We start from the raw sequence: 26,911 nt of genomic DNA on the forward strand, positions 1-26,911 counted from the left end.
AAATCAACCAGACACGGGAGGGTTTGCGATGGAGCCGAACATCCTAAAGATCAAAGGCAGTTTGCTCGCTTGTTTTCAAGGGGGGGGGCTTCACCAGACACAGGGGCTGAGCAGCTGAGTGTGTCCTCCACGCAGAAAAACAACCCCGCGGCCTTCGAGCGGCCCACGCTGCGCCGGCGGCTGAGTCACATCTCACACGCCTGTCTCTGAGCTGACCTTACTCACCACACTGCTGATGCTCACCTCATGAAATCACTCCTCCCTGATAAGTTGCTGCAGATGATTGATGGCACACAGTATTATTCCTTCTCTTCCTCCGTGCCCGACCCTTGTTTATAACACCAACCTCTCCGCTTGGAAATTCATTCTGCTGCCCTGGCTATTAGTGGAGATGAGAAGCAGCTTTGGAAGAGGTGCTGGCCAAAAGAGCAGATATTGGAATATTTATGAGCAGCCCTGGTGGCAGGAGCTCGGGGTGGTGTTTTGCACAGTAACCTCATTTGGGCAGCTGGTAACTGCATTTGCTCCATGTTAGGGAAAGCAGCAACAGCACAACCTGCTTTCTCATATGACTTCTCACATGGACCTGCTGGATTTGCCTCTAATTACAATTCAATTTGCAGTGATAAATAGTTTAATAAGCAAAAATGGGCTTGGCTTCCGTCAGTTATGGCTCTGTGTGGCTTAGGGGAGCTTTACATGATGCTGTATCTCATAGAAACACAACTTGGAGCTTCAAAATCTGGTTGCTCGACTGGCAGTTGTTGTGCTGCTGTTTTTTGACAGGCAGCAGAAGGGGAATAACAAGTTGTTTCACCTGGTACTAAGGAAAGATAAGCCGGGGGTACAGCTCCCAAATGTCTTGCTTGCATTGCCTGGGTCATGTTGGCCTGGAAAGGCAATGCTGGGCACTGAATTTGGACTGGTTTTTAGGTCTGTTTGGGCTGGTTTTGTGGTTGTTGCTTGCAAAAGGGACCCGGGTTGAGCACAGCATCAGTTCTGCAGAACAACAGGACTAACTCTGCCTGGGCTCTTGCTTGGCTTGGTGTTTTTCAAAAATAATTGGATTCTCTTATGCCTTTCATGGCTGTGACTGGGAAGTTTCAACTGCTGGCTGCTGAAGGGAAACATTACATTTTTCTGCTGGATTTCTTTGATATAAATCTCTAATTCCTGGCGGGGGGGGGGGGGTGTTGGGTTTTTTTGGTTGGGGTTTTTTGTGTGTGTGCGTCTTTTTTTAGAATCTAATAGCTTTACATTGCTGCATTCGCAGAGACTCCTCCTGTGGAGGCTGAATGCAACCAGTTGATGGCAGGAACTTTTCCTTCCAGTGGATAAGCCTTCCCCAAGGACAGACGAGTGGTTTGGCTTCCTCTCAGCCTCTTAAAGCTGGAAAGAAATGAGATAAATTGCAGGGAGGCCATGGGTGGCTGTCAGTTTGAAGCCATTCCCCCTTGTCCTGTCACGACCTGCAGAGATGTTCCCCTGCCCTGCATGTGCACAAACCATCTCAGCACGGTGCAGGGTTCTGGGTGCACTCTGGAAATACACCCCTCCAACCTACACTGAGAAAGCCATGCTCCTGCCTGGCTCATAAATACCATAACTTTAAACCCTGGCACCCTTCCTGTTTCAAAGCTGTACTTGTTATCCAGGTAAAATCCCCCGGGAAAAGGGAACGTGCTGAAAAAAACCCAAGTGACTGGAGCCAGATGCTGGGCGTTTTCTCCAAAGTTAGAGATTTGTGATTTGCTGCTGACAGCATGAACTGGTGTTAAGTTATTAAATTGCAGATGAGCTCATCACTTGGCCTTGAACAAGTTTCAGCCTTGAGTGGCTCTAAAATATTGCATGTGGTGGAAAAGAGACAATGCTGGTGTGGCAGAGAGATTTAGGGAGCAGCTGAGAAAGACATCTGTGCATAAAAAATGCGTACCAGGAGGGAGGAGGGAATACTTCATGTGAAAAATGTAAGTTCTCCCAGGAGAGAGGAGGAGAAATTCTCTGATTTATTAGCTCTACATTTTAATTTTAGCATGAGAGAAAATTGTCAAGAGTTTTGAGATGCTTAAAGAGAAGTGGCAGGATGCTAAGCCTGGTTTGATCCTGAAAGGTCCCAGTGAGCTGAGTCTTTAGGATTACCTCTACCAAGTCCCCAGACTGGCTCCTTTGGTAATGTGTGGTGTTTGCCAGCGATGCCATATGGTCATGGACCAAATCCAGCTGATGTTTGCTAAATCCTAATGTTGAGCTCTACCAGACTGGGAAGGTGACATCCACACTGCTGTTTGGTGTTTCTCCTCCTGAAAGAGAGGGAGTTACCTTTGGACATCTCCCTTTCCTACATTATCTGCACAATTTCTATTTTCCCTGTTATTCCTCTTGCAGAGGAACCCAAGCTCCAGTTCTACGCAGTCACCTGCGGATCCTCACGGTGCTGAAATACAGGAGGGTGAAGATGACCTTGAACAAATGAGTTGGTAGTTTTTCCAGCCTAATCAAACCCAACCACTCTGGAATAGCCTTGGTGGGCTGGCCTGGCTACCACAGCGAGCACAGCGCATGCCCTCAGCTGAGCTCTGCATCTCTACACTGAGATTAGTTTGGTTTTTTTAAAGTGCCAACTTGGCAGAAGCCATGAGGTAGACCATAAATCAGTTTGGCCACTTCAGTTTTCCAGCTGGCATGTTTGCTCTCAGTGGGCAGGTTGGCTGGTTGGGTTTTGTGGCGGGTTGGATTTGTTGTTTTGAGGCTTTTTTTGTCGCTCCCAGCAAGGGAGAGCAGCCTCATTTGTGTGATTTTTAACTGCCTCGGCTCTTTTTTACTAAATGACATGTTTGCAGTCAAAGAGTTGGCAAAGCTGGTGTTAACTCAGTCAGTGCTGCAGGGGTGATCCTAAAAATACCAAGGAAACCAGTGTGATAAAGACTTGCCACCTCGTTTGTGGCCGTGAGCTGTAATTGCAGGTAATGTGAGATCCCTCAGGCTGCTGCAGCCAGGGTCTGAAGGCACAATTGGTTTTTTTAAGTGAAGATGGTTGTTTTCAGCCTGGCTGAAGTCACAGAGCTTCAACACCTAAAACCAATGTGGTTTGGTTTGTTGGGGTTGGAGCATCTCTGAGTTCAGGACAGACTCCAGTTTATTGCAGGGGGCCATGGAGTTATTGGCTTATATTTGTGAAGAGGAAATCTGACTGGTGGCCAGATGCCACCAGCTCCATGGGAAGTAAAAGAGTACACTATATATATATTTGTATATTATATATATTTGAAGTAAAAGGAGTACACTGTATATAACCCTTCCCCTCCTCATCCCTGTGCACCAACATATTTAATATAATTATGAGTTCTCCGCCAAAATTCCTCAAATTATTATGTCTAAGAATTGCAAATCATAAAAAATAGTCTTGGAAGGCACCTCAGGAGGTCTGATCCATCCCTAGGGCAGGATCAGCTCAATCTGAACTGCTCCTGACACAACCTTGTCCAGTTTCCAATGGCAGAGCTTCCACACCTTCCCTGGTCATTCTAGTCCAGCACTTTGTTCTTCCCCCACTCCAGTTTATCCTCCTGTTTCCATTGCTGCAATTTTAAGCTCATTCTTTCCTCCCTGTGCACAGCAGACCCAGAGCACAAACAATGCTGTGTTTATTCTCCAGCTGCAGTTTCATGTTGATCGAGCTGTTACGTTCTCTGGAGTCTTCTTTGGGTTGACTTTGTTGCAAGTGTACTGTTAGCTCAGTGACTTTATGGCTTGTTTGGATTTTGTTATTTATTTACGGCTTGTATGGATTTATTGTAGGCATGAGGGTGTTCTTCCTGTACCCCTAATGCCTCTTTGCAGGGCAGATAAAGGACAGGAGTGCACCTTTCCCCAGGGTGAGGTGCTCATATGTCCCTTCCTCGTGTTGGGTGGTGGTGGGAATCACTTTCTTCTTGGCTTCTCCCATGGGTACCACCAGTGTGGGATAATTTTAAGATCCACACTAGGCATTTGTAGCACATCTAATATTGCTGCTTTGGCCTGTTTCCTGCAGGATTTAGGAATGGAGTCGACCTCTCTCGATGATGTCCTGTATCGATACGCCAGCTTTCGAAACCTGGTGGATCCAATCACTCATGACTTGATCATCAGCCTTGCTAGATACATCCACTGCCCCAAACCGGTAGGTACCATGGTCTCATCACACTTCCATGACTCTGCTGGCTTGGGAGACTGCTGGGAGTGTGGAGCTTTTCCCTGAGTGCCAGGGAAAAAGCCTCCTGGTTACTGCAGTGCCTGTGTGTCTTTGGAGCAGGAGGATTTGCTTGGAGATCGTGGTTTGATGGCACAGTGTTGGGCTTTCCAGCTGACCAAGTGACATTCACCTAATGTTGGGTTAGCACTTAGTTTGCAAATTATTTCTGCTTTCTGCCACTTTGTGCCCCATCAGGAATGCTTTGTGCCTCATGAGGATAACAGATCATTCCTTGCCCCATGTGACATTTATCACAACCCAAATGACAGGAGAGTCCTTGACCATGCTTTCAAGGCCGGGTTTCCAAAAAAGCACAGCCTCCATGGGCTGCTGTTTGGGCTCTGCCATGAGCAGGCTGTGAGTGCAGCCCCGGGCAGACGTGGACTTCTAAAACTATCAGCCCCGTTTGCCCCCTGGCAGCTCTAGCAGCAAAAGGGCTTTGGAAAATCCTGGGCTGGCTCCCTCCATTTCAAGGTAAACGGGACTTTGCATGGTGGCCACTGGCTGCTTGGATATTTAAGGTTTCTTTCCCCAGGTTTTTTTTAAGTAATCAATACTGTCAGTGCAATAAGCACATTTGTTGTGCTCTCTGTCCTAGGATTTTGTTGGAGAGGGGGTTGTTTTTCCCTTCTGAGTCAGCAAACTTGGAGCTGGCTCATCTCTTTTTATCTCTATTGCTGAACTCAAGGCTTTTACCCATCTCGTGCCTCCTTTTGACTTGCCTGTGGCATTTTTAAGCTCTTCTTGGGAAGGGACCATCCACAGGTGTGATGGGACAGGGGTCTGAGCTGGGACCTGCAGGCATTGCTCTCCTGTACTTGCTGCTAACAATGGGTCTTTAACTTCCTGTGAGAGTGTATGAAGGGATGGAGTCATTCACTGCTGTTTCTTGTGTGTGTTTTACTTAATAATAACCTCCACCAGTATTTAAAAATGAGGGAAATTGCTTTTTTGAGACATTTAAAAATTTTTTTAATGTGGTGAGGAAAATCCATGGTGATGCTCGGGGTGTGTCCACCTGGGCTACGGTGTGAAACTGGCTCTGAAAGTGCTTCATGAAACTCTCTGTTTCATGTTGGGAAGGGTGGAGTGGGTGCAGCAGCATGCAGGGGACATCAGGGACCCAGATCTCCATCTCTGATTGTCCTGTGTCCTACAGCGTGAGCTCAAAGTACAGACACATCCCCGTGCTGCGTAGCTAAACGTGTGCAAGGGTACTCATAGATCCCTTTCCCTTTTCTTGTGGAGAATAAGATCCTTTCCTTTCTCCTCCCCCATGGGGCAATGAGGTGGGAAACTGGAGAAACCTATTTTGCCGGGCGTGTTTCCAGGCAGAGAGGCCCCGTTCCCCCGCTGAGGTTACCCTTTTCCAAAGCATCGTGACTAAGCTGGTTTCTCCTCCACGTCTTGCCCTGGGAGACTGACAGCGAGCTGTGGCCAAGTGTGTGCTCTGCACTCCTCACAAAAACAACCCCAGGCCACTCATGCAGTGCTGAGCTGCTCCACCACCAAGTGCCTGCTTTTGCATGTCTCCCTGCACGTTTCTTTTGGCACTCGATGCTGTGGAGAAGCTGGTGCCAGTGTAAGCATGGAGATGCAAACTCCTCATCCTGAATCAGGTGGGCGTCCAGCAATCTGTGGTTTCCTCTACTCAGCCCCGGTGAGGCACATCTGGAGTGCTGTGTCCAGTTCTGGGATCCTCAGGACAAGAGAGATGTGGAGCTTCTGGAGCGGGTCCAGGGGAGAGTGACAAAGATGATGAAGGGACTGGAGCACCTCTCTTAGGAGGAAAGGCTGGGAGAGCTGGACCTGTTCAGCCTCAAGAGGAGACACTGAGAGGAGACTTCATCAATGTCTGTCAGTATGTGCAGGGAGGTGTCAGAGGATGAACCAGGCTCTACTTGGAGGTGCCCAGCAATAGGGCAAGGGGGAATGGACAGAAACTGATGCACAGGAAGTTCTGCCTGAATAGGAGGAAGAACTTCTTTATTGTGCTGTGACCACGCACTGCAACAGATTGCCCAGAGAGGGTGTGGAGTCTCCCTCACTGGGGATATTCCAGAACTGTCTGGATACAGTCCTGTGCCAGGTGCTCTGGAGGTGGGACCAGATGAGCCACTGTGCTCCCTTGCAGCCTGAACCATTCTGTGATTCTGCAGTGGTAAAACATGCAATGGAAACCTAAATAAATCCAGCCAGTGCAGAACTGAACACCCTCATCCTCTCCCCCTCCTTTGTGCAGCATCACAGAATATGCTGAGTTGGAAGGGACCTACAAGGGTCATCAAATTCAAAACTTAGCCCAGCCCTTAGCCCTGCACAGGACCATCCCCAAGAGTCACACCGTGTGCCTGAGAGTATCATTCAAATGCTTCTTGAGCTCTGTCAGGTTTGGAGGTCAGGCTTTGCAGCACACCACACACTTGCTTTGGTGCTGGAGCAAGGAACAGCTTCTCTGGGCCAGCAGTCCCTTACGAGGCTGTGGTGGCAAATGCTGGCAGGTGGCAAGTGCTCACATGAGAGTGGTGACAGCTGTATTAATGCAGCAAAGAACATACTGTCTTCTGTGGTGCAGCGAGGAGCTCCAGGGGCTCACAGACATTTGCTGAGCCCTGGGGCATCCCCAGGAGATGGATGGGTGTTGCCTTGGAGAGGAAAGCAGGGGTTGTGCAGGGGACAGACAGCAAGTGCAGCAACAGCAGGACTGTGCTGCAGCTCCTGGTCCATGACTTTGCCTTGCTCAGGTTTGGGTGCCACAGGCTGTGCTTTAACTTTACCCTCTTTTTTTCGGCAGCTCGGGACACTGGGTGAAAAGTCATTTCATCCCAGTGTTTCCTGGTGGTTTTCTGAGACACTGATTTTCTTTAAGTCCCCAGAAACCTGCAAGCCTCAGTCACCTGGGTTATTTTCCATCTCCCAGTCCTCTTTCCCTCCCTGCAGTTTCTTTGACAGAGACTTGGCAGCGACATACGAGAGCAGGAGAGAGCTCATGGCCAGGAGAGTTGCAGAAGTTTGGGCTTTTGCTTTGCCTGCCAAAGGAATGTCTCTGCATCCTGTGGCACAAATACACGTAAATATGTAGGTTGAGGCAGCTGTGACCTTGCCCACATCCATATGGAGGTGGGAGAGGTGGGAGAGATGGGGCTGATCTGGACCCCGGTCCCTATTAACCTGCTTTATTAAATATCTCTCTGCTTTGGAGTCTTGCTTTCCTCCTCCCTCCTGCAGAGAGCACTGAGCACTTCCCTGACTTTCTGTACATTTCTTTTTTACTCAGCCTCTATTTATACCACCCTTAGCTTAAAGGTGACCCCTTGGTCTCTCATCTGAGCTAAAATAAAGCTCTGGGTAAACATGTCCTGGTCTGTATGGCCAGAAAAAAGTTGACCTGGGTTCTCCAATGTGGCTGTGGCTCAGCACAGTTCAGTGGATGCTTATTCCAGCCAGTAAATTCAAACCTGCAGCAAGGCAGAAAACTTAACTTGTGCTGGAGGAGCCTGGATTGCTACGAATGAGCCCTGAGCATGGAAATCATTTGGGTGAGATTTTGTATGGACGTCACGGGCTGGATTGTGTCTCCCAGACCCTGCTGAGATCCCAGCCTTGCCCGAGGCGCTTGAAAGCTCTTTTCCAGATCATTTGGAAGTCAGGGTTTGGATTTGGTCCCATCCCTACTTACTGACATACAATGCAGTTCAACCAAGCCCAGGTGCCTTGAGTACCCCTTCCTGGAGGGGCTGGGATGTGCCTGAAGCACGGCCACGAAGCATCTCCGGAGACACTGATGGAGCCGTGTGGGAGCAACTGCCCAGGGTTGCTCTCTGACAGAGGAGCTTTCGGATGGAATAAATGCTGCTGTTGCATTTCAGCATAGTGTTGTGTGGTGGCTACAGATGCTGCTCTTGGTATTTGTCACCTCATTCAGCTGTTGTCAAGCTTTGGGGTTCCTCACACCTCGGAAGAGGCAGTTCTGCTCTTCAGGAAACTCTCTCACACTCCTCAATGAGTTTTCTAATGTCGGTTCAATGGGGTGTTTGCATTGGGTCAAAGACATTTGAACAAGTGTTTTCCTCCCCACAGCCATGACCTTGGGGCAGTCTTTTATCTTCCTGCCTCTCTCCAATGCCAGCCCCATGGAAAGGTGCCAGGCGTGTTCCTTGGAGAGCAGCTCAGCCCTCTCTGCAAACGCCGCTTTCCAAAACCCGTGCTGGGGTGAGGAGGCAGTTGGTGCTGCTGGTGCAGCCCCCAGGGCAAGGTCTGTCTGTCCCCATGGTCAGGCAAAGGGGACAAAATGCTTCAGCAAAGCCACGTGGTGTGGGACGGAGGGGCCACAATGCCCTGTATCTTTCCTGTGGCCGCTCCGGTTTCCAGCGGGAAGGAGCTGAAAACACGAACGCGTCAGGAGCAAAGGGCCCCCATAAAAAATTCACAGGTCTTCTTGCCAGCAGGAATATTTGGCTGTAAACTATTGGAAAATTAAACCAGTTTCTTTTTCCACACACCGAAGCCACATGTATGGATGACTGATGGATGGGATGGGGAGGGAGTCAGGCTTTCCTCCAGACTGAGGACTTGCTGAATTTGGGATAAGCGCTGTGTGGGGCTGAGGGGGGGAGGAGAAAGTGAAGCCTTGGGCTTCACAAGCCTTTTTGGCCTTGTGACCTTGGGCTGTTGGATTGCACCAGTTCTTGCTGGCCTGGGGATGTACTGTGGAAGCTCCTCCAAGTCCCGAAGGCTGCCCAGAGTAAATACACAGTGAGATTTTGGCTTTACTGACCCCCATCCTGCTGCTTTCTCTGAAGAAAGGCTTTTCTGCAGGTCAGTGGCCAGGGAAGGGCTGGCAGAGCAGTTTAGCAAAGCCCCACCAAAGTCCAGCTTTGCCTGTCCATTCTCCTATTGGTGCCTGCACCTCTTAGGCAGCAGCTCCTCCAAGGCAACAGTTGAAAGACGTGATCCCGTTCACACACAGGATGTTAGATGTGGGCAAACACCTCAGAGTGGAAGCTGTGTACAGCAGGGAACATGGTCCACAGCTTCCCCACCAAAATTCGTAGTGTTTCAAGATGTATGGTGACAGCAATGGGAATAGGGAGGGTATTTAAAACCTCTTCCAAGCAGTTGGTGTAGCTGGAGAAGTGACTGGAAGCAAAATGGATTTTGCCTGTGTAGCTCTGGACGGATTGAAGATCTATATTCCTGTTCACTTCTGTGTCATTTGAGCAATATATGCTTAGCCACATCCCTGGCTCAGCTGCCTTTTCCTGCATGAACTCCAAATTGATCAGGTTTGCAAAATGGGTTTGATTACATGAATTGTCGCCCATGAAAAGAAGAAAATATGGAAAGAGGAAGTGGTTATTGTGATCTGGACGAAATATTTTATTTCTATCCCTTCTTCAGCCCTGTGGTGTAAAGACTTAACTTACAAATGATGTTGGGGTTTTTATGCCCTGAGTTTTTAAAATATATTATTTCTGATGGAGCTGGACTGAAGCTAAAATGAGCATTTTTCCTCTTATTTATCCTGTGTGCTGTAACATGTGGCTAGAACTGTATTAATCAACTCAGTTTATACAGGGTGAATGTAATCAGGGCACCATGACCACCAGCTCGGTGCCTTTATCCCTAAACCAAGCCATAATCCAGCTCCTCCATCATGTGTGTTGTTATTTGATCTTGAATTCAAATTATCATTCCAAGCTTCTGACATCAAACTTGTTTTTACAGCAGTGTGAGCTGAAATTGTGGGTATGGAGCGATGACTTGTTGAGGGACATTCTGGCACAGGGTGTCAGGAGAGCTTGTCATCCTCAGAGAGTTTCTTACCTTTCCCTTTTGCTGTGAGACGTGCAAGGAAAATCTCACACATCTTGCAAAGCTCTCAGATTCCAGATGCAAAGTGCTATGAGAGCACTAAGTATTATTTATTCTTTGCTTTAAGAAACATCATAGAAGGAGGCTGATTTATGAACAAAATCCCTCTAAACCCCCAAATATCTGATATAAAAGCAAAGGGGATGATGGGGATTCAGCTAAGTCTATTCTGTATGAATGGCTCTTTCTGGGGGTTTTTTGGCTGGTCTTGCTCCAAGTGTGAAGATCACTCTTTATGGATATTTAAGACATCTGCAATACATTAAAATGTCCTGAAGTATGAAAGAGGCTGCAAAGCTCAGGCCCCACTAATGACAGCTCTGATTCTTTGCTAACTTAATGTGCCATACTCTCTGCTCATCTTGCCTTTGAAAAACAGAAATGTTCCCTAAAGCCCTTGTGTGTGAGCCAAAGCTGAGCAGAGTGCCTCGACTGGAAACAGGGGAAAATTGCACTTTGCAGGTTTTTAAAGTATTAAGGCTAAAAGGGAATAATGGTGAGGTCTAGATGGGCTGTGATGGTGCCACTGCTGGCAACTTAATGGATTGTGGATGGAGAAGGGATGAGCCCCGCCTCAGCCTCCTTAGCCAAACCCTGTGGGGTGCAAGGAAGCCCCTGCTGTCCTTATCCCTCCCAGCCTGATAAATGTGCTCCCCAGCACTGAGTTTGCATGTGGGGATGTTGAGCAGTTAATCACAGTCTGATCATAAAATCATTTATGTTGGAAAAGACCCTTCAGATCATCAAGTCCAGCCATTAACCACTCCAAGCGTGGCCAAGGTGACTTTTATCATTAACCACTCCAGTGTGGCCAAGGTGACTTTTATCAAACTTCCATCTTTTTCTCTCTTTTTGGGTTGCTTAAACCCAAAATCCCAGTGCCAGCTGGCAGAATTGCCAGGCCCTTTGCTCAGTTCCCACAATAATAGGACGACCTTTCCTAACCACGGTGTAACCGTCTGCAAACCCTCCGAAATGCCGCAGGGTGGATTTTATCGGCTCGGAGGTGGATTTTGCAGTGCCTCCAAAATGTCAGGTGCCACATCATGCAGCAAGTGATGTGTGGAGAGCTGCGTGCTCAGCTTCCCTTTTGCTGCCAAGCAGTTGAGAGCGTCTTGGTGACACCAGTTGTCGGTGACGAGCATCATCGCGCGGGTCGGAGCTGGAGCAGGAGATTAAAACAAGAGCCAGCAGCAGGAAAAGATATTTCATGGCTATCATGGGCTTACCGTGGGGGTAAAGAAGAGTCTGTGGGTGAGGCTGTAGTTGCCCAGTTTAGCTTTGGATCTTTCCTAAGGACCGTTTCACCCACAGCCTCTCCAAGCGTCCCCAAGGGAAAGGACGGATGAAGCAGCAGGTACCTCATTAAACAGTAACAACATATTTTATTGATGTTTTCTGATGGCAATCGATGTTTGAGTTCAGCTCATTTAGCTTTTAATCAGAACGTAATTTACCACAAAGGAAGGAAGCATATTGATTCCCTGCCTCCTGGTAGGAGTGTTATTTATTTACCTGGAGTGCTGAGGAGTGCATGGCGGGGACCTGTCCTGTGGGATGGCTGGAGGGCAGAGCTGCCACTTGGATGGGTATTTTAGTATCTGTTTCTAGCCTAACTCACAGGTGTGTCAATACTAAGTGAGCAAATGGTCTGCTGGCAATGTGGATTTGCAGAAATGAGTTAGAGGGGTTTAATGAGAGGTTTCCTCTCCGTTGATAGACCGCTGCTGATGGCTGAGGAATTGATGTGGTGTGTGGGCACATCTGACTCTGCTAAGACAGAAAAGGCCTACTCACCATTTGCCAAGGTGGGTGAAAGAAGCTCTGATAGATATTAGGACACAGTCTTAGCTGTTTTGGGGCTGCAGTCAGCTGGTACACCCATTTTTCAACCCTGACCACTGGAGGCTGTCAGTGCTGGGGCACGTTTTGATAACCCCTGCTGCACCACAGCAAGTCTCCTGCTCTCCTGCAGCATCTGGGGGAACAGATGGAGATGGTGACGTGCCCAGGGTCTCTGCCCCAAATCCTGCCTTTACCCCATGCCATGGGCTTGAAGAAAAATCCATTGTTTTGCATGTACCCCAAATTTCAGATTCCATGCACCGTGGCCAGGCTTTGCACCAGAGGTGCTGAGTACCCGTGGTGCTGCAGGGTGAGCTGAAAGCACTGAGGATAAGGCACTGGTACTGTCAAAGAGCTCTCTGTGCCCTTTCCTTCTGGTTCCTCAAGCCCTGTATGAGAAAGGGAAAGAGCCCTACCAGCATTTCACAGTGGGGAAAAGTGATGCCTGGATTTGGGAAAGGTTGTGCACAACACTGAACTCACCAGGCTGAACCAAAACACCTCTGGCTCTTGGAAGCTCTCTCATTTCTAGCACAAAGCCCGGAATTTGAAGAGTTACTGGCACTTAGCCTATCTGCAGCATCACAGCTGTCCTGACATATGCTTCAGGCTATTTCTTGGAGCAAGGAGAAGTTTGTCCCTTTGCTGCTGATCTCCAGGCTCTTGCCTTGGCAGCTCCCAGCACAGAGTCACCTTGCAGGGGCAGCTGTGCATCCCCTCGGTTTGGCTCAGAGATGCTTTCACCCAGCCAAATAGAGGAGCTGTCTCAGTGAGCAGCATTGCAGGTTTGGGGTGGGGCACAGACCCCTCTGTCTGGTTCACCCCATGTGTAAAACGTGCCCTCCTTTCCCTGGGAATCACCATGTGATTGATCCTTCCAGTGGGGATGCACCTACCCCATCTCTAGTAGGCAAAAAAGTAATAAAGAGAAGCAAAGAGATGAGTTCTTGTAGATAGGGAAGGTGCCAGGAGGATTTTCAGTGATTGCTCTTCCTAGATGGCAGGGACTGTGATTTCTGGTTGAAGTCCAGCAAGTGATTATCTCACAGTTTGGGGTATTTGAGGATTTGGGTAAGAGCTTTATCCCACCCTTTCCATCTTCAAAGAGTTTTGCAATCATAGGGTAATTTGCTAATCCTCCCAGTTTCTCTGTCACTTTCCTTTTTCTCCTTGCCATCCATCCTTCCAGGAAATCCCCAGTGCAGCTCTTGTGTCTGCATCCATAGTTTCACATCTGCTTGGAGCACGTGATGAATTGGCCCCACTCCTTCCCTGAGCTGTTGCTGGGAGAGCTTGGATGCTGTCAACTGCTACTTCCTTACTGTGATCTTATCTTTTTCCTTTAAAAAAAAAAATTAGGAAAATTCCCAGTTCTCTCGTGCCTACGAGGGCCCCACAGTGGTTAATGAGCTGGAGACAAGCATTGCTCTGAGGGTTATGCCCTTGCCTCGGGATTCACATTTGCAGGGAACAACAGGGACTGATGTGAGGGGGTCGCTGCTGCCCCTCCCCAGGCTCTCATGCACATCATGAGACTCCCAGGGCTGTGGTGAGGGGCTGAGAGCCTCCAGGGAATGACATAAATATTTGCAGCAGTATCCCAGGGACGCTCCTGGTCTCCTCCAGCAGCAATAACAGCCTGGACTGGGGTTTGCTTCCCGTGGGATCTGGCGCGGTGCAGCTGAGACACAGGCTCTGCAGGAGACTTGTTGGGCTGGGAAAGTCTCTGCGTGGTGTCCTACATCTGGGACATAAATAACCAAAGAGTCCACGTCTGGTTTAGCCCTGGGGGGAGGTGGGTGCAGAGGACAGTGAGAGGTTCCTGCATTTAGCAGCAAAGGCAGGTGCTGGGCTGTGACCTGCGGTTCCCAATGGGATGTTCCCTGAGAAATACCAGCTCCTGCAGAGAGTGGCCAAGGCAGGGTCTGGCTGAAGAGCCAGATTTGCTCAGGGCAGGATGGTGGGAGGGATCACAGACACCATGCTAAGCTCTGTGCCCCCATCACTCCATCCCTGAGCAGGGGCTGAGAGGCTGAGAAGTAGAGGAGCCCCTCAGGAGGCAGAGCACTTTCTGCAGCCTGAGGCTGGACAGGTAAGTAGAGACATCAGCTCTGTAGGCAAGGGATGATGCTGTTTGCCAAAACAGCTTCACCTGCAAACTGCTCTTGGCCAGCCACAGAGAGTGATGGGGAGCTCTGCACCACCTGGGCAGAAGCTGCCCACAGGTTCTGCATCCCCAAGGCTCTGAAATCAATCCTCCCTGTCTGTGTGTGGAGGAGGAGGGTGAGTGCCATCACCCACTGAACACACTGACTTCAGTAGGCATTGGTGGTTGACACCTCTGATGTCCCTTCCCGTTGTCAGCCCAGTCAGCAGCACCTTGGATGTTTTTCTCTTTGCTGTTCTGCACCAGCTGTAATGATTATCTTGCCAGTTGGTTGTTTGCTGAGATATTTCCAGGGTAATGAATGGCTCTTCTGGATTTTTAGCTGCTCTCTTTGTTTTATGGCAGCTCCCTGTGTCTGTCAGGAGGGTACAGATGCATCTGCCATTAAAAGGATGGTCCAGTGACCTTTCCAGGAATGGACACTGGCACCTAAATGGCCTCCCCATTGGTGACTTTGTTTATAGCACTCAAGTGGGCCCAATTTATTTGGGTGAGGACCTTACTGTGTATGTCAGGAACACGTGTTGGAGTGATGCTGCTCAAAGGCCTCCTCCACAGGCACAGCTTTACTGTGCACATCTCGGGCAGGCACTGGGCATCACAGCACGGGGCAGTGCAGCTGGTGGGTGCAGATCCCTGCCATTCCCCACGCTGTTCTGACTGCTGCTCATTCCTCCTCTGCTGTGGAAGCTAAGCTGGGTACCCTCCAGTAGCTCTCACAGAAGATTTTTATATTCTTTTTTGCAGTTTCCCTTTATCTTCCATGTCCCCCCCAGGGCCATCTATCACCTCGAATTTTATTGCCTTCTTTAATTGCTTCTCTGAAGTCCAAGTGTAATATTACTCCAGGATCCTTTTGAATAACTTCCTGAGCTGCTGCAGATCCCATTCATCTCATACTTCTGGCTCTCTCGATAAGCCCCACTGTACATTGCTTTTCATTTTGGTGTGTCAACACCGAGTCCAAGGCCTCACGCTTTGGCCTTTCATCAAAGCAGATGGGGAGTGCTGCTTATGGCAGGACCTGAGCTGCCATGAGCTCAGTGCTGGAGCCGTGCTGAGACAGGGGTCACTGAGCCCAAAGCTGAATTTCCCATGCCAAAAAAATGCATTTTTCCTGTAAGAAGCCAAATGGCCCTTCTCCTACAAGAGACCTTCATTCTCTTCCAGGACCAGCTGCTCTTTTTTTGGCCATTTCATGATGTGAATTAATTCTGGGGCACATCCTTCCCTTACAAAAGCCATCAGGGTGTCTCTGCTGCCAATGAGTGCTTGGCCCTAACCTTGAGCAGGGGGAGGCAGGGGTGTTGTTTGGCCTCATGGCTGAGTACCTGGAGAAACTCAGGAAAAATCAAGTGGAATTAGCTCAGTTGCAGTAAAGCCTTCTGGGAACAACCTCATTGTTATTAAAATGGCCTTTATTAAATTTGTTCTGTCCCTCCTCTAATTTGAATTAAAACAGATGTGATTTATTTTCAAAAGAAGTTCTGCACGGTGTTGTTGGGTGGTCAGATTGGCCCATCTAAAGCCAATATTGTCACTTTACTTGGATCTAGTTTTCCTCCACGTGGACAAGATGTGTCACTTCCATCCACTGTGCCAATATCTGCTTGCCTTTGGGCATCATCCACCTCATCACTCATTCTCCACACGCTGGATTCTCTTCCCAGAGGAGCCTGTAATGATGGAGAGGGAACTGCAGTGCCCTTATGGTGATATTTTAAGGACACCTCCCTGGAGAGCTCTTCCCTACAGCACAAGGGGGGTTTCTCATGCCTTGCCTGAGGAATTCAGCCACACAGCAAGAGGGATTTGTTGCTGCTGTGGGTCCTCCCCTGCTCACCTGGATGGGGTTGTAGGGTACTGCCATGTTTTAGCCTTCAGTGAGGTGGGAATGGTGGATTTAAGGCCTTTCCTACCTCCTCAGCTCCTGGTCTCACAGGAGGAGGACAGTTCTGAAGGCACGTCTGGGGGTGGGCGCTGGGGCTGCAGCACAGATGTCTGCAGGCAACAATAGGCTGCAGTTCAGCCCCAAGCTTTGAAAGGGGAAAAAAAAAAAAAAAGAAGAAAGGGAAGAAAAAAAGAAAACCAGCAAACCATTAGATGACTTCAGCTCCGCGTGACTACATCAAAAGGGAAGGCGGCGTAAATTCGGGTTCTATTCAGCGCCAGGGCCGGGGAACAGGATGCAGTTCTGGTGCCAGCAGCCAGGGAAAGACATTTTGGGGCCCCAGGAGCAGCTGCAGGTTTTGGGTGGGCAGAGCTTTCTCCCAGCCACCGTGTTGACCTGGGTTATGGGGGGGTTCACCTGCTCTGCCCTGGTGGGTGGCGGGCGCGGCTCTCGCTGATTCCCTGAGATGTGTCCCTGTGCCTTCTCCTCCTGCCTTCCCAGCAAGTGTTTGGAGGTCCCTGTGTCCCATCAGCTTTAGGATGTGTCAGGGACCTCACAGCGTGTGAAACCTTCGCATGTGGGGCCATTTCACAGTGGTGAGGCAACATTTCCTCTTCCATGACATTTCTTTGTCATCCTTTCCAGACTCTATCCCTACAGCAGCACAGGTTACTGGGGATTTGCTCTCTTTTGCTTCTTGCTGATTTTTTAATAACTGATTTGATACACATTAAAGCCATTGAGGATGATCTGTCCTAGGGTTTCCCAGAGCATCTCTCACTATTTTATGCCTTTGTTTAACTGTGTAATAACTCCATTTATCATTGTGAACTTAGAGGTTTTTGTCTCTCGGCTGTTTGGGTTTTTTTGCTTAATAGTCTGAACTATTATCCCATTGTCCTAGCTAATCACCCAAGACATGGAAAAAAAAAAACAAGGAGGAGGATTTGGTAGGAAATATATCACTCTCTGTATTTTTTGTGTGAAATAGGTCGTGTTTTAAGGTTTACCCTCTACTGAATTCTATGGAAGGAGTCTCCACACCAAATATTTCATATGCAGGAATGGTGCTCCCAGGATGAGTGCAGTTTCCTTGGCTTGGGGCTGCAGTGGTTTGTGCCTGGACAGAGCTTTTTGTGCATCAGAGCAGCAGCTGCAAATCCTGCAGCATCCAGAAAGTGATGCTGCAAGTTTGAAAAGTTTTTAAAAAGAAACCAAGAAGGGAAAAAAAAATATTTTTTAATCAAGTCAAAATCATGATTCGGGAGGGCCAGTATGGAAGTTCTTGTGTGTTAAGATTTGCAGGACAGCACTTTTTTTTTTTTAATTTCCCCGGGATTGATTGTGAGTGACAGAAATGTGGGACTGTGTAATGACACAAAAAAAACCTGTCGCTTCCTCCGCCTGCAGACAATGGCTAATTGTTCTAATTTGGGTCAATCCCCTGCTGTGCTGCAGCAGGAATTCTTCACCAGGGCTCTTTAATCATTAACGTTGGCCTATTTTACAGGATGTTTGGCCCCAGTGCAGCCCCCCTAGGGCTCTGCACATCACCAGGGATTCTGCTGCTGGAGGAGGAGCGGGTGATTAATTTCTTAATGAAAACAAATTAATTTGCAATAACATCTTTATCACGAGGCTTTCCTATGCTTTGTGTCCTCCTCTGAGTTCTCTGGCTGCTTCTTCTGGAGCAGTTTGTGAACCCAAATCTTACGTCTTGCATCGCCCAGGAGTTGTTGCCACGTGGTGATGCAAGGAGGGCAGGCAGCGATGCCAGGGTTGTTTTTCCCAGTGGAACCATGGTCCTGTTCATCCCGTGTTTGCTTTCCCGTGGTGTAATCCCTCTGCTTCCAATTAGCCCCTCCCTCTCTGGCAGGGCGAGGAGCACGTCCAAGGATGGCTCATTAGTGGTTAAAGGTGGTGTGCAGATGCCGGGTGATGCCTCACCCACGGGATCTGTCGTGGGGTGCGGGTGGAGGCTGAATGGTTTCCCCTCTACACCACATTTTACACCATCAGTGAGGATAAAACTGGTCCCCCTGCACAACCCAGGGCAGGTTTGGCAGGACACAATGCGGTGACCCTGGTTCTTGGCCTCCACCTGCTCTCGCTTATCCCTGGAGTTTGACTGATTCCTGTTTCTTCATCCAGAGCTCCAGCTCTTCATCCAGAGGTCCCCTTCCAGGGCTGGAGCCAGCAGCAGGACCCTGGTGGTGCCCAGCACATACCCGGGGCACCTCCTCCCCCGTGGGGACAGACAGGGCTCAGCTCAGCTCATGCCATTCCCCCTTGTTTTCCAGTTGAACGGGATCCCGCTGGCACGGGGCTGGTTGCGGATTGCAGATGGGGCATGTGCCATGAATCCCTGTCCCAGCTGAAATCTGTTAAGGGATTACAATCTCATGAATCTCTGGGCTCCTCCCAGCAGTGAGCAGCCCTTTGCTTCTCCAGGGCAGGCAAAGGCAGAGGAGAATGATGGGGAAAGGGGCCCTTTGCAGGGAAGAGCCTCTGCTCTCAATTTTCCCCACATCCCTCCTCCAACCCAGGCTTTGCCTCGTGCCTGATGGCCAGGAGCTGTGCTGGGTCTCTGCCAGTTTGAGGGGGACACAGTTGAATAGAAACCAAGATATTGCCCAAAAACTGCTTCCCTGAGCTGAGTCTTGCACCACCTGGGCTTGTGCTTTGTGGGCTCCCTGAGCCTTGCTGAGAGCCAGGGTGCTGTGTGATGTGCTCACATTTCCTCAGAGCTTTCCAGCTGGGCAGCCAAGATGCATGGAAGGGAAAGCAAGTGCCATAAAATGTTCCTCACTGCTTCTTGCAGTGAGACTTTGGCCCCCATTTGGGTGCTGCTCACAGGAGTTCTGCTTTGTGTGACGCAGGATCCTGTCCATGCAGGATCTCTACACGTGTGTGCAACACCATGGCACTGAGAGTTTTTGGGAACTCATGGATATTTCCAGATGTGTGGCTGATGGATCTCTGGGGAGCTCAGTTGAGCTCGTCACCAGCCTCTTACCAGCATTTGTCTGCTGGCTTGTGAGCGCAGTGCTAAGGGAAAGGCCATATCCCAGCTCTATGAAACAGGCTTTTTCCTGGCAGTACTGTCAGCTGGGAAAGCTGAGCTCTCTGTGTGGTCTGTCCTATCTCCCCAACCCTGAGATGTTGTGCAGTTTTCCTCCCAGAGTTTGGAAGCCAGAGTACCAAATGCACTTTCCCACGCACGTACCCACGAATGCCTGATGTTTACAAGGGCCAGATCTTATGTGGTATCACTGGTGATGCCTTTGCTAGAGATTCATCCCTGCGTGTTATTCCAGGAATGATTACTGCTGCAGTTTGGGTCTGATGGTGGGACAACGTGCTCCTTGTGCTTTATTATTGCCCTTTCTGTGGAAAGGGCATGTGGTGTTTGCCAAAAACCAGCGCTGTGGGTTTCGGTCTCTGCGGGTTGAGGGAAGTCTGCCCTGCCACTCATGCACCCTCTGACCACAAAACCCCAGCTTTACACTGACCTCGCATGAGTGATGTGATCCAGACTGGAGCAGATGGGGCAAAAAGACCTTTTGGCTGGTGCTTTTCATTTTGTGGGAAGCAGTTAAATCACTGGAAGCAGCAAGGCAGGATGGCAGCAGGATCTGCCTGCCCGGTGGGGTTTGGGGCTTCTCTTCCCTCACTCCTGAGGATGCTGATGGTACAGACAGCGAGGTTAAAACTTTGCCAACACAGGCAAGCTGGGCTGATTTTTAAGCTGACTCAGTTTTCAAACAGTCTCTTGGGCTCAGTCCCACGAGGGTGTGCGTCAGCTTCAATTGTTTCCTGATAGACTTGGATCATAAACAGTGAACAAGCTTTTGTTTAGACCGTAAGAGGAGCCTTTGGCACTGCACCAGCAAAACTCCCTTCTCCTGCACACAAGTTCTGTGTGCCAGGGATCACCCCTGGGGCTGCTCTGGAGACTCCTGCAAACTCTCAGGAGGATTTGCAGAGGTTCTGGAAAGTACCTAAAAAATGTGGGTTCTTGAAGCAGAAAGGTTTGTGTCTTACCCATGGGCAGGTGAAGTGCAGTGATGAGAATGAGATGTGCAGAAGTAATGAGTGCTTTGAGGGCTCTGAAATGGACTGTTTGTTTTTCCCAGTGTTTAACTGGAGCACTTAGCTACAGACCATGCATGAGTTGGTGTGTGTGGAAACTATGTTCTCTAAATCATATTTTAAAACTCAAAAATAGAAGTAACCCAGTGTGTGCAGGGCTTGGGAGCTGAGCTTGTGAAGAAAAAGGGCTGAAAGAGTGGTCTGTTTGGGATGACCATGGAAGGATGAGCTGGGTGTGGCTGCTGATATAGCGCATTAAAACACTTTGTCCTGCTGTAGCCTCTTTCATTGGACCCCCCTCAGTGTGCTGTGTCAGTGCTGATGGACGATTTGCTGGGTTCTGTTGAGAGGAATTCTTTGGGCTGAAGTTCTCAGAAATCAGTTTGATGTGAAATTCAGGTCTGGACCCACTGCACTAGAGGTCTGGCAGCTGAAGGGGAAAAGCCTCTTATTGGAGAGGCAAGATGATCCTGTCACATTTGTACCAGCAAAAATTTGGGTTTTTTACTTTCTCAGCTTCTTTTCCACGTTCTCTTGTGCATCATTTCACTTCCCCAGCAGTTGAGTTGTTGGGAGATAATACTGGAGACAAATTTAATTATCTCTTTCAGGGTTATGTTGGACGTAATTTGCAGCACAGAATGTCAGCGCTGTGTACTTACTCCACAGCATTTTAGCACATTGTTTCCTTCTCAACAAGGAGTTTTTTTCAGGGGATGCAGTGAGGGCTGGGAGATGGGAACCCCCGTGCAGCACCCAGGGTGGACGCTCCTATTTCAGGGGCTGCTGCGGTGCTTTGCAAGAGAACAGCTGAAAAAGAATAAAACAGATAAAATGAAAGCTGATGGCACCTGGCAGCTTGCTGTGGATATCACACAAAGGTAGAGAAAATAGGGAGGTGTCAAAACTCGTGGTGTTTTCATCTCGCTTTGGGGATGCTGGTTACACAGCGAGGAAGGTGTTGCTGGCAGAGAGCGCTGGGAGGGAGCGGCGTGTGCTGTTGCCTTCCCGAAATGTGTTGAGGCTTTAATTAAGGAATGACTGCAATGTGTTTCCAGACCTTCCAGTGGAAAACATGAAATAAAACCTTGTCTTTCTTTTTTTTTTTTTTTTTTTTAACCTGTGTTAACTGACCAGGCTGAGGCTCCCAGGGTTCACCCACCCCCAGGCCCAGAGCAGTCCCTGGTTCTTGCCGCAGGGTCGCCGGCGGGAGAGGAGCTGTGGGCATGCCTGAGGTTTAGCACAGGCTGACATCCCGTTGAAATCTGTGGGATTAAAACCCTTGTTTCAATTTAAGCGTGGTGATAAATGAGGTGTTGAAAAGCATGGGTTTAAATATGCTCTTAAACCCACATTTCCTGGGAATCGGGAGGTACATCCGTCAAACGCTTGCGGAGCTCAGGTGAGAAATGGCTCCTGGCTCACGCTGTTCCCAGCTCGTGCTGACACAATGTTTTCCATACATTGTGCCCTGCTGATATCTGTGGATCTGGAGTTTCTACCTGAGCTGCTGAAATCACCTGTCACTGCGTGCCTTCAGTGCAGATGGAGCTGGGAAGGTATCACCCCTGCATTAAATCAGCTTTTGATTAATGGTAGTCACTGCATAGGCACTTGGATATGTCTGGGAATAAACTACCCCAATTTATGTTAAGACTTCATTCTTACAGAGTGGACTGAACAGAGAAACTAAAAACCACAAGTCCCGTACTGGTGTTTCTGCTCCAGCCATCTGTAGAGATGCCCTTTGTGTCCTGTTTGTTGGGGTTTTTTACCCTGAGAAAACCTGATGTAATTGTTTTCCTGTACACCCAGAGGTGATTTGTCAAAATCCCAACTGCTCCTTGGTAATTCAATATTTATGATGTCTTTATAAGGCCAGTCCTGCTCTGCTGACTCGGAGGCGAGGGGGAGAATACATTGCATAAATTAGGCTGCATGGAACACGAGCTCACAGCTCTGCCGGGGCACCTGGGCAGGGAGGACGTGAAGGCAGCAGTAATTGGGTGTCCAGCAGCATCTTCCTCAGCATCTTCCTCAGCATCTTCCTCATCATCCCTCCCTGGCTTGTCCCAGCACACAGAAAATCCTGAGCCATCTCTGTGATCGAAGACCCCAGACCGAGTGCTTATTGTAGGGTTTCCTGTTCAAGTTTCTGTGTCTTCTCTAAGATGTTTCATGATGCAGCAGTTTGATAAAACCTGGCAGACACCGCCAATTGTCACATCTTGATCTTTTTTTATCATTATTGAACTTTAGGTCGGCTTAATCTCTGCTTGTGACCTTTCAGAGAGCAAGCAAGGGAGAGCAGGATGGGTGGTTTATGTTATTGGATGTCACATCAGGTATGTGAAGATCTTGAAATGAAACATGATTGAACAGTCCAGATGCTGGGGGTTGTATTTTGTTTTATTTTTAGGAATCAAAATTTCCAAAGTTTAGGAACCAAAATTTAACCAGAATTAAAGTTTTCCAAGCCAGTATCCTTTGTGGTGAAAGTTTTACTTGAAATTGAGAGGACACCAAAATCCCTGTTTTCCTTCAAGCCTTTTTTTTTCCTAAAAAAATAAATGTTTTGAAAGTTTCTGCTGAGCTCTTTTGCCAAGATCTCCATCAGCTCACAAAGCCCCTGTTTGCTCTTCTGTGAAGCAGTTTTGACAGTAATGGATGGGTAGTTTGCTTTATTTAATCCATCTCTGTAAAATTTTAGTGCTGAAAGCTATTGCGTAGCGTCCAATGATAACGGTGCATCCTTGCAGCTTCTTATCAATCAGAGGGGGATTTTTTTCCCCCTTACAGAGTTTGGAGCATGGTTCCAGCACGGTGCCAGCTCCTGGAGCCTCTTTGGGGTCGGAGCATCCCTTGGGTGTGACGGCAACGCTGCAGACCCCTCACCTGGTGTCCCTCCCTTGTCTCTGCAGGAAGGGGACTCCCTGGGGGCCATGGAGAAGCTCTGCCGGCAGCTCACGTACCACCTGAGCCCCCACTCGCAGTGGAGACGCCAGGGCATCATGAAGAGGAAGCCACAGTCCTGGTGAGTCACTTTGGAAACCGCTGTCACCCCGGTGGGTCGCTGTCCCCAGCCTGGTCCTTGCGCCCTCAAGGCCACCACAGGCTCAGGAGAGCAGAAAGGGGGATTTTTCATGTTGCTTTTAGCTGTGCTGTGCAAATGTGGGTGCTGGTGGGAGCTGCCTGCAGTGATGGGAGGAACGAATCCACCATGATTTGGGAAGTGCTCAAAGCCATTAAATGCTCCTGGAGGGAGCCAGGATGTCAAAACCTCCCAACTTACCACAACCTCCAGAATCCTCTGTTGTCTCCAATCTCACCAGTGTTCCCCCCATTTGTGGTTGTGTTATCAGGTTGCTTCATGCTGAACCAGAGGTGTTTTCCTCCTTTTCCATTTTCCTTCCCCCGTTGCATCCTGGTTTCCAGAGAGCAGCACAGTAGCACCCAGGGAGGGAGGAACAGGCTGGAAAACCTGAACCATCCATCCTCCAAACATCCCGTGCTGGGCATTGGAGAGCAGCAGACAAACTGCTCCAAGACATCCTAATTAGGTGGTAATTAATGTACAGGCACCATGAACACTGTGGCTTGCAGTGTGTTTACACAAAAGGAATTTTTTTATTAAAAATGGGGAGAAGATGACTCCGGTCCCCTCCTCATCCAGGTCCTCAGCAAAGCATCCTGGATCCACAGAGCCAAGAAACCTGTAGATGAGGCTGAAGGGAATAGAAAGAGCTCCTTGTTTTCTGTGATGTTATGCATTATATATTTACTATTTTTGTATAAGGAGGCAAGAAATAGAAAAGAAGCCACAATCTGGCAAACTCAGAATTTTTATCCAAGTGCTGGCTCATGATTCCAAGAGAGGTCTGGTTCCTGTTGTAGTAGATACTGTTTGTAGCCATAGTGGAAACTAATCCAGTGAGAAAACTGGGTCTGGAAAGACAAGAAGAGGGAAGGAACATGGAAGCAGGAGGAAAACAGACACAAGCAAATAAAGGATTGCATGGCCTAATAGGATTAGGGCCATATATCCTGGAGATCTGGCTCAGCACCCTTACACACTGCTGTCCTTAGGGACTCAAACATGGAGAAACACCTCCATTTCATTAGCAGTGGGAACTGCTTTTGGTGTTGAGCATGTTTAAGGTGTACTGGTGACTAAAATTTGCTCTTTCCAATAAAGCAGCAGAAACGGAGGGAGCGTGTCAGGGATGTGTCCCTCGGGCTGGGCTCAGCACACAGAGCTGGGTAATGACCCAGCAGCTCATTGCCCTCTGGGGTTTTTTTCTTGATTGGAATAGGAAATGCACACCCCTTGTCACCCCATCAGGGCATTATCAAAGTTACAGTGATGGGGCAGTGGGGAGCTCTCTGCAGCCTAAAACACAAGAAATTCTTGAAAATGGAAAAATTTAAGGCAGTGCTTTGTGCCACTCTGTCTTTAATTGCCAATCCCTGTCCTTAATCATCAGCTTGGAGCGGCTGTGGGAGCACATCCTCGTGCCAGAGATTTGCAGGGCTTTATGTGACAAGGCTGCTGGAGCACTTGCCTTTCCTTGGAGCAGCCAGGGAATAGCTCAGGTTTTTCACGATTTTAACTGCAGGGATGAGGTTTGGGCAGTAAACAGGGCCCTGAGCACATGGCAACGACCCCAGGGCTGTGAACATGGGACACAGTGGGAACATGGGACACTGGCTGCTGGCTCTGCCCAGGCCAGGGTTTGGAGGATGGAATTTGCCTGGGTTTCTGGTTTAGATGCTCTGTGAGTTGAAGCCAACCCTTTACTGGAAGATGAGGTCAGCCTTTTGCTAAGGTCTAAATGCCATGATGTAGAGGTTATAAGGAGACTAGAGAGAGCATCTGTCTTGTCTGTGCTGGAGCAGTCACTGCTTTATTCATGTGCTGGCAGTTCCCCTGCCAGGGATGCTCCTGATCTCTGTGTAAGTTGACTCCTTCCACAGCAGGTATTTCCCCAGAGTCTCCACTCTGGTTGGAGTTTGCCAGTGCCCTGAGATGCTTCCAAGGCAGTAATGGGGTCCTATTCCCAAGTGTTGGTGTTGCCTTGGCTCAGCCCTGCTGTCAAGCGTTTCAGGAACTTTCAAATATTAAGTTTCCACACTTTTTTGTGTGTCTGTTAGCCATCCACACCCCATCAGTGCTCTGCCCTGAGGCTGCCCCTCCTGCCATTCCCAGTTCCAGCTGGGGAAAACAAGACAGGGGCTGCTGCAGAAGAGATGATGGTTTTTCCTTTCCCTCCCCTCCTCCTCCCTGCAGCACTGACCTTGTAACATCCATGGGCTGCACGTGTGAATAACACTTTCTTAAGCCATTTCTCCTTTTTCTTTGCTCTTTCTTAGTTCTTTCTTTTAATTTTCTCTCCTTCTTGTTGGAGAGGAAGTCTTCTGACAACCTTGGGGTTAGAAAGGGACAATTTAGAGTCACGCCCTGTCCTGTGTTGTGACTTCCCTGGAGGATGCACCCACAGGAAGCATTAGCTCTATATTTGGATGTGGAAACCTGGTCCCTCATCTCCTACACAGTGATTCTGGTCCTTGTCATGAATGTTTTGGCTTTGTCCCTGGTTACCTGCTGATAATATGGATTAGAGATTGCTAAAGGATAACAGCAGGGGCAGTGGAACCCATCATGGAGAACTCCCAGTCCAGAGCTGCAGAGTTCCTGGAGAATGCTTTGTTGATTAGGAATCTATACTCAGTGATACCTTGTGCTCCTGGGTCCCATCTGCAGAGGCACAGTCATTACTGCACTGCCTCCTGACAAGCCCAAACACACACATCATCCTCTGTGGCGGGGCTTTATTAGGAGGCATCATTTCTCTGAGCTCATGACTGTGCTCCACAATCCCCTGTCCCTGCAGCTGGGCTGGAAGTGCTGGAATGGTTTGGGAAAGAACTGGAGTTTAATTATCCCTACAGTTGGGAATGGTGGGAGTGCATTTGTAGGAGATGGGTGCATTAGTGCAGTGCTGATCCCTGTCTTTGAGTTGTGGGATCAAGGGGCTCTCAGACACAGTGGGATGCTGAAGGGGCAGTGGCTTCTGGATGTCATTGTATTGCCACCTCCTTGGATGCACAGAGTCAAATTTTTAGTGGGATAGCATTCCTTCTTCACTGAGTGCCTGCTGGCATTTCCACTGGGCAGTGGGGGACACAGCCAGCAGCAGAGGGGTGGATCAGTCCCTCCTGGACCAGCTCCTGGGACTCCCTGGTGCCTTTGCTGAGGTCTCACCAGCGTGGTGAGTGACAGCCCTGCCCAGCTCAGCTGAGTGCTGAGCAAAGCCAAACAGCCGTAATTAACCTCACCAGAAATATGGCAAAATAATTACAAGGGAAAATTGCTTTTCTTTATTCCACGACTGCCGTATCCATTACAGGTGATAATGGGAAGCAGAGCAGCCGGAGGAGGAGGATGGGGACGGATACTAGAGGGGACTGGAGCTGATTTTGCAGTCAGTCAGTCGTGCTGTGGTCAGGCAGCCTGCTGTGTAGGCAGAGGGAGAGGCTCATGCTTCCCAGTTCCATCTCATCCCAGGCATCACGTCCAGCCTGCGTGTGCACAGACAGATCTAAATGGAGGGAGACGCTCTCAGCCTTGGCTGCCCTGCTCTGCTGTGTTGCCTGGCACCAGAGCACCCAAACCTGTGCCAAATGACCTTATTTTTTTTGCATATTATAAATCTGTCTGGCTCTCCCTTGCTGTCTCTGTGCCTCCCTCTGAATTGCATGCATTAAACATCCAGGATGAGAGGACAGCCAATAGCAGGAGGATGAA

At 49.0% G+C, this 26,911-nt stretch overlaps 1 protein-coding gene and 1 long non-coding RNA gene across 3 annotated transcripts in view; one reads left to right on the forward strand and one right to left on the reverse strand.

The window, feature by feature from the left end:
* The window catches only part of LRRC75A (leucine rich repeat containing 75A), a 70,261-nt gene that overhangs the window by 21,073 nt on the left and 22,277 nt on the right, over positions 1-26,911 (forward strand). For both annotated transcript variants that reach the window (XM_032707772.1, XM_032707771.1), the window contains exons 2-3: positions 4,037-4,165; positions 23,028-23,140. In XM_032707772.1, coding sequence (XP_032563663.1) covers positions 4,037-4,165; positions 23,028-23,140 — 242 coding nt within the window. The remainder of the gene's footprint in view (positions 1-4,036; positions 4,166-23,027; positions 23,141-26,911) is intronic.
* Positions 23,835-25,902, reverse strand: LOC116796837. Its single transcript, XR_004360512.1, has 3 exons — positions 25,842-25,902; positions 25,401-25,529; positions 23,835-24,051 (listed from the first exon to the last, which is right to left on the reverse strand). It is a non-coding gene; the product is annotated as an uncharacterized LOC116796837 (long non-coding RNA).

This window comes from Chiroxiphia lanceolata, chromosome 20 (assembly GCF_009829145.1).
Source record: "Chiroxiphia lanceolata isolate bChiLan1 chromosome 20, bChiLan1.pri, whole genome shotgun sequence".
Taxonomy (NCBI): domain Eukaryota; kingdom Metazoa; phylum Chordata; class Aves; order Passeriformes; family Pipridae; genus Chiroxiphia; species Chiroxiphia lanceolata.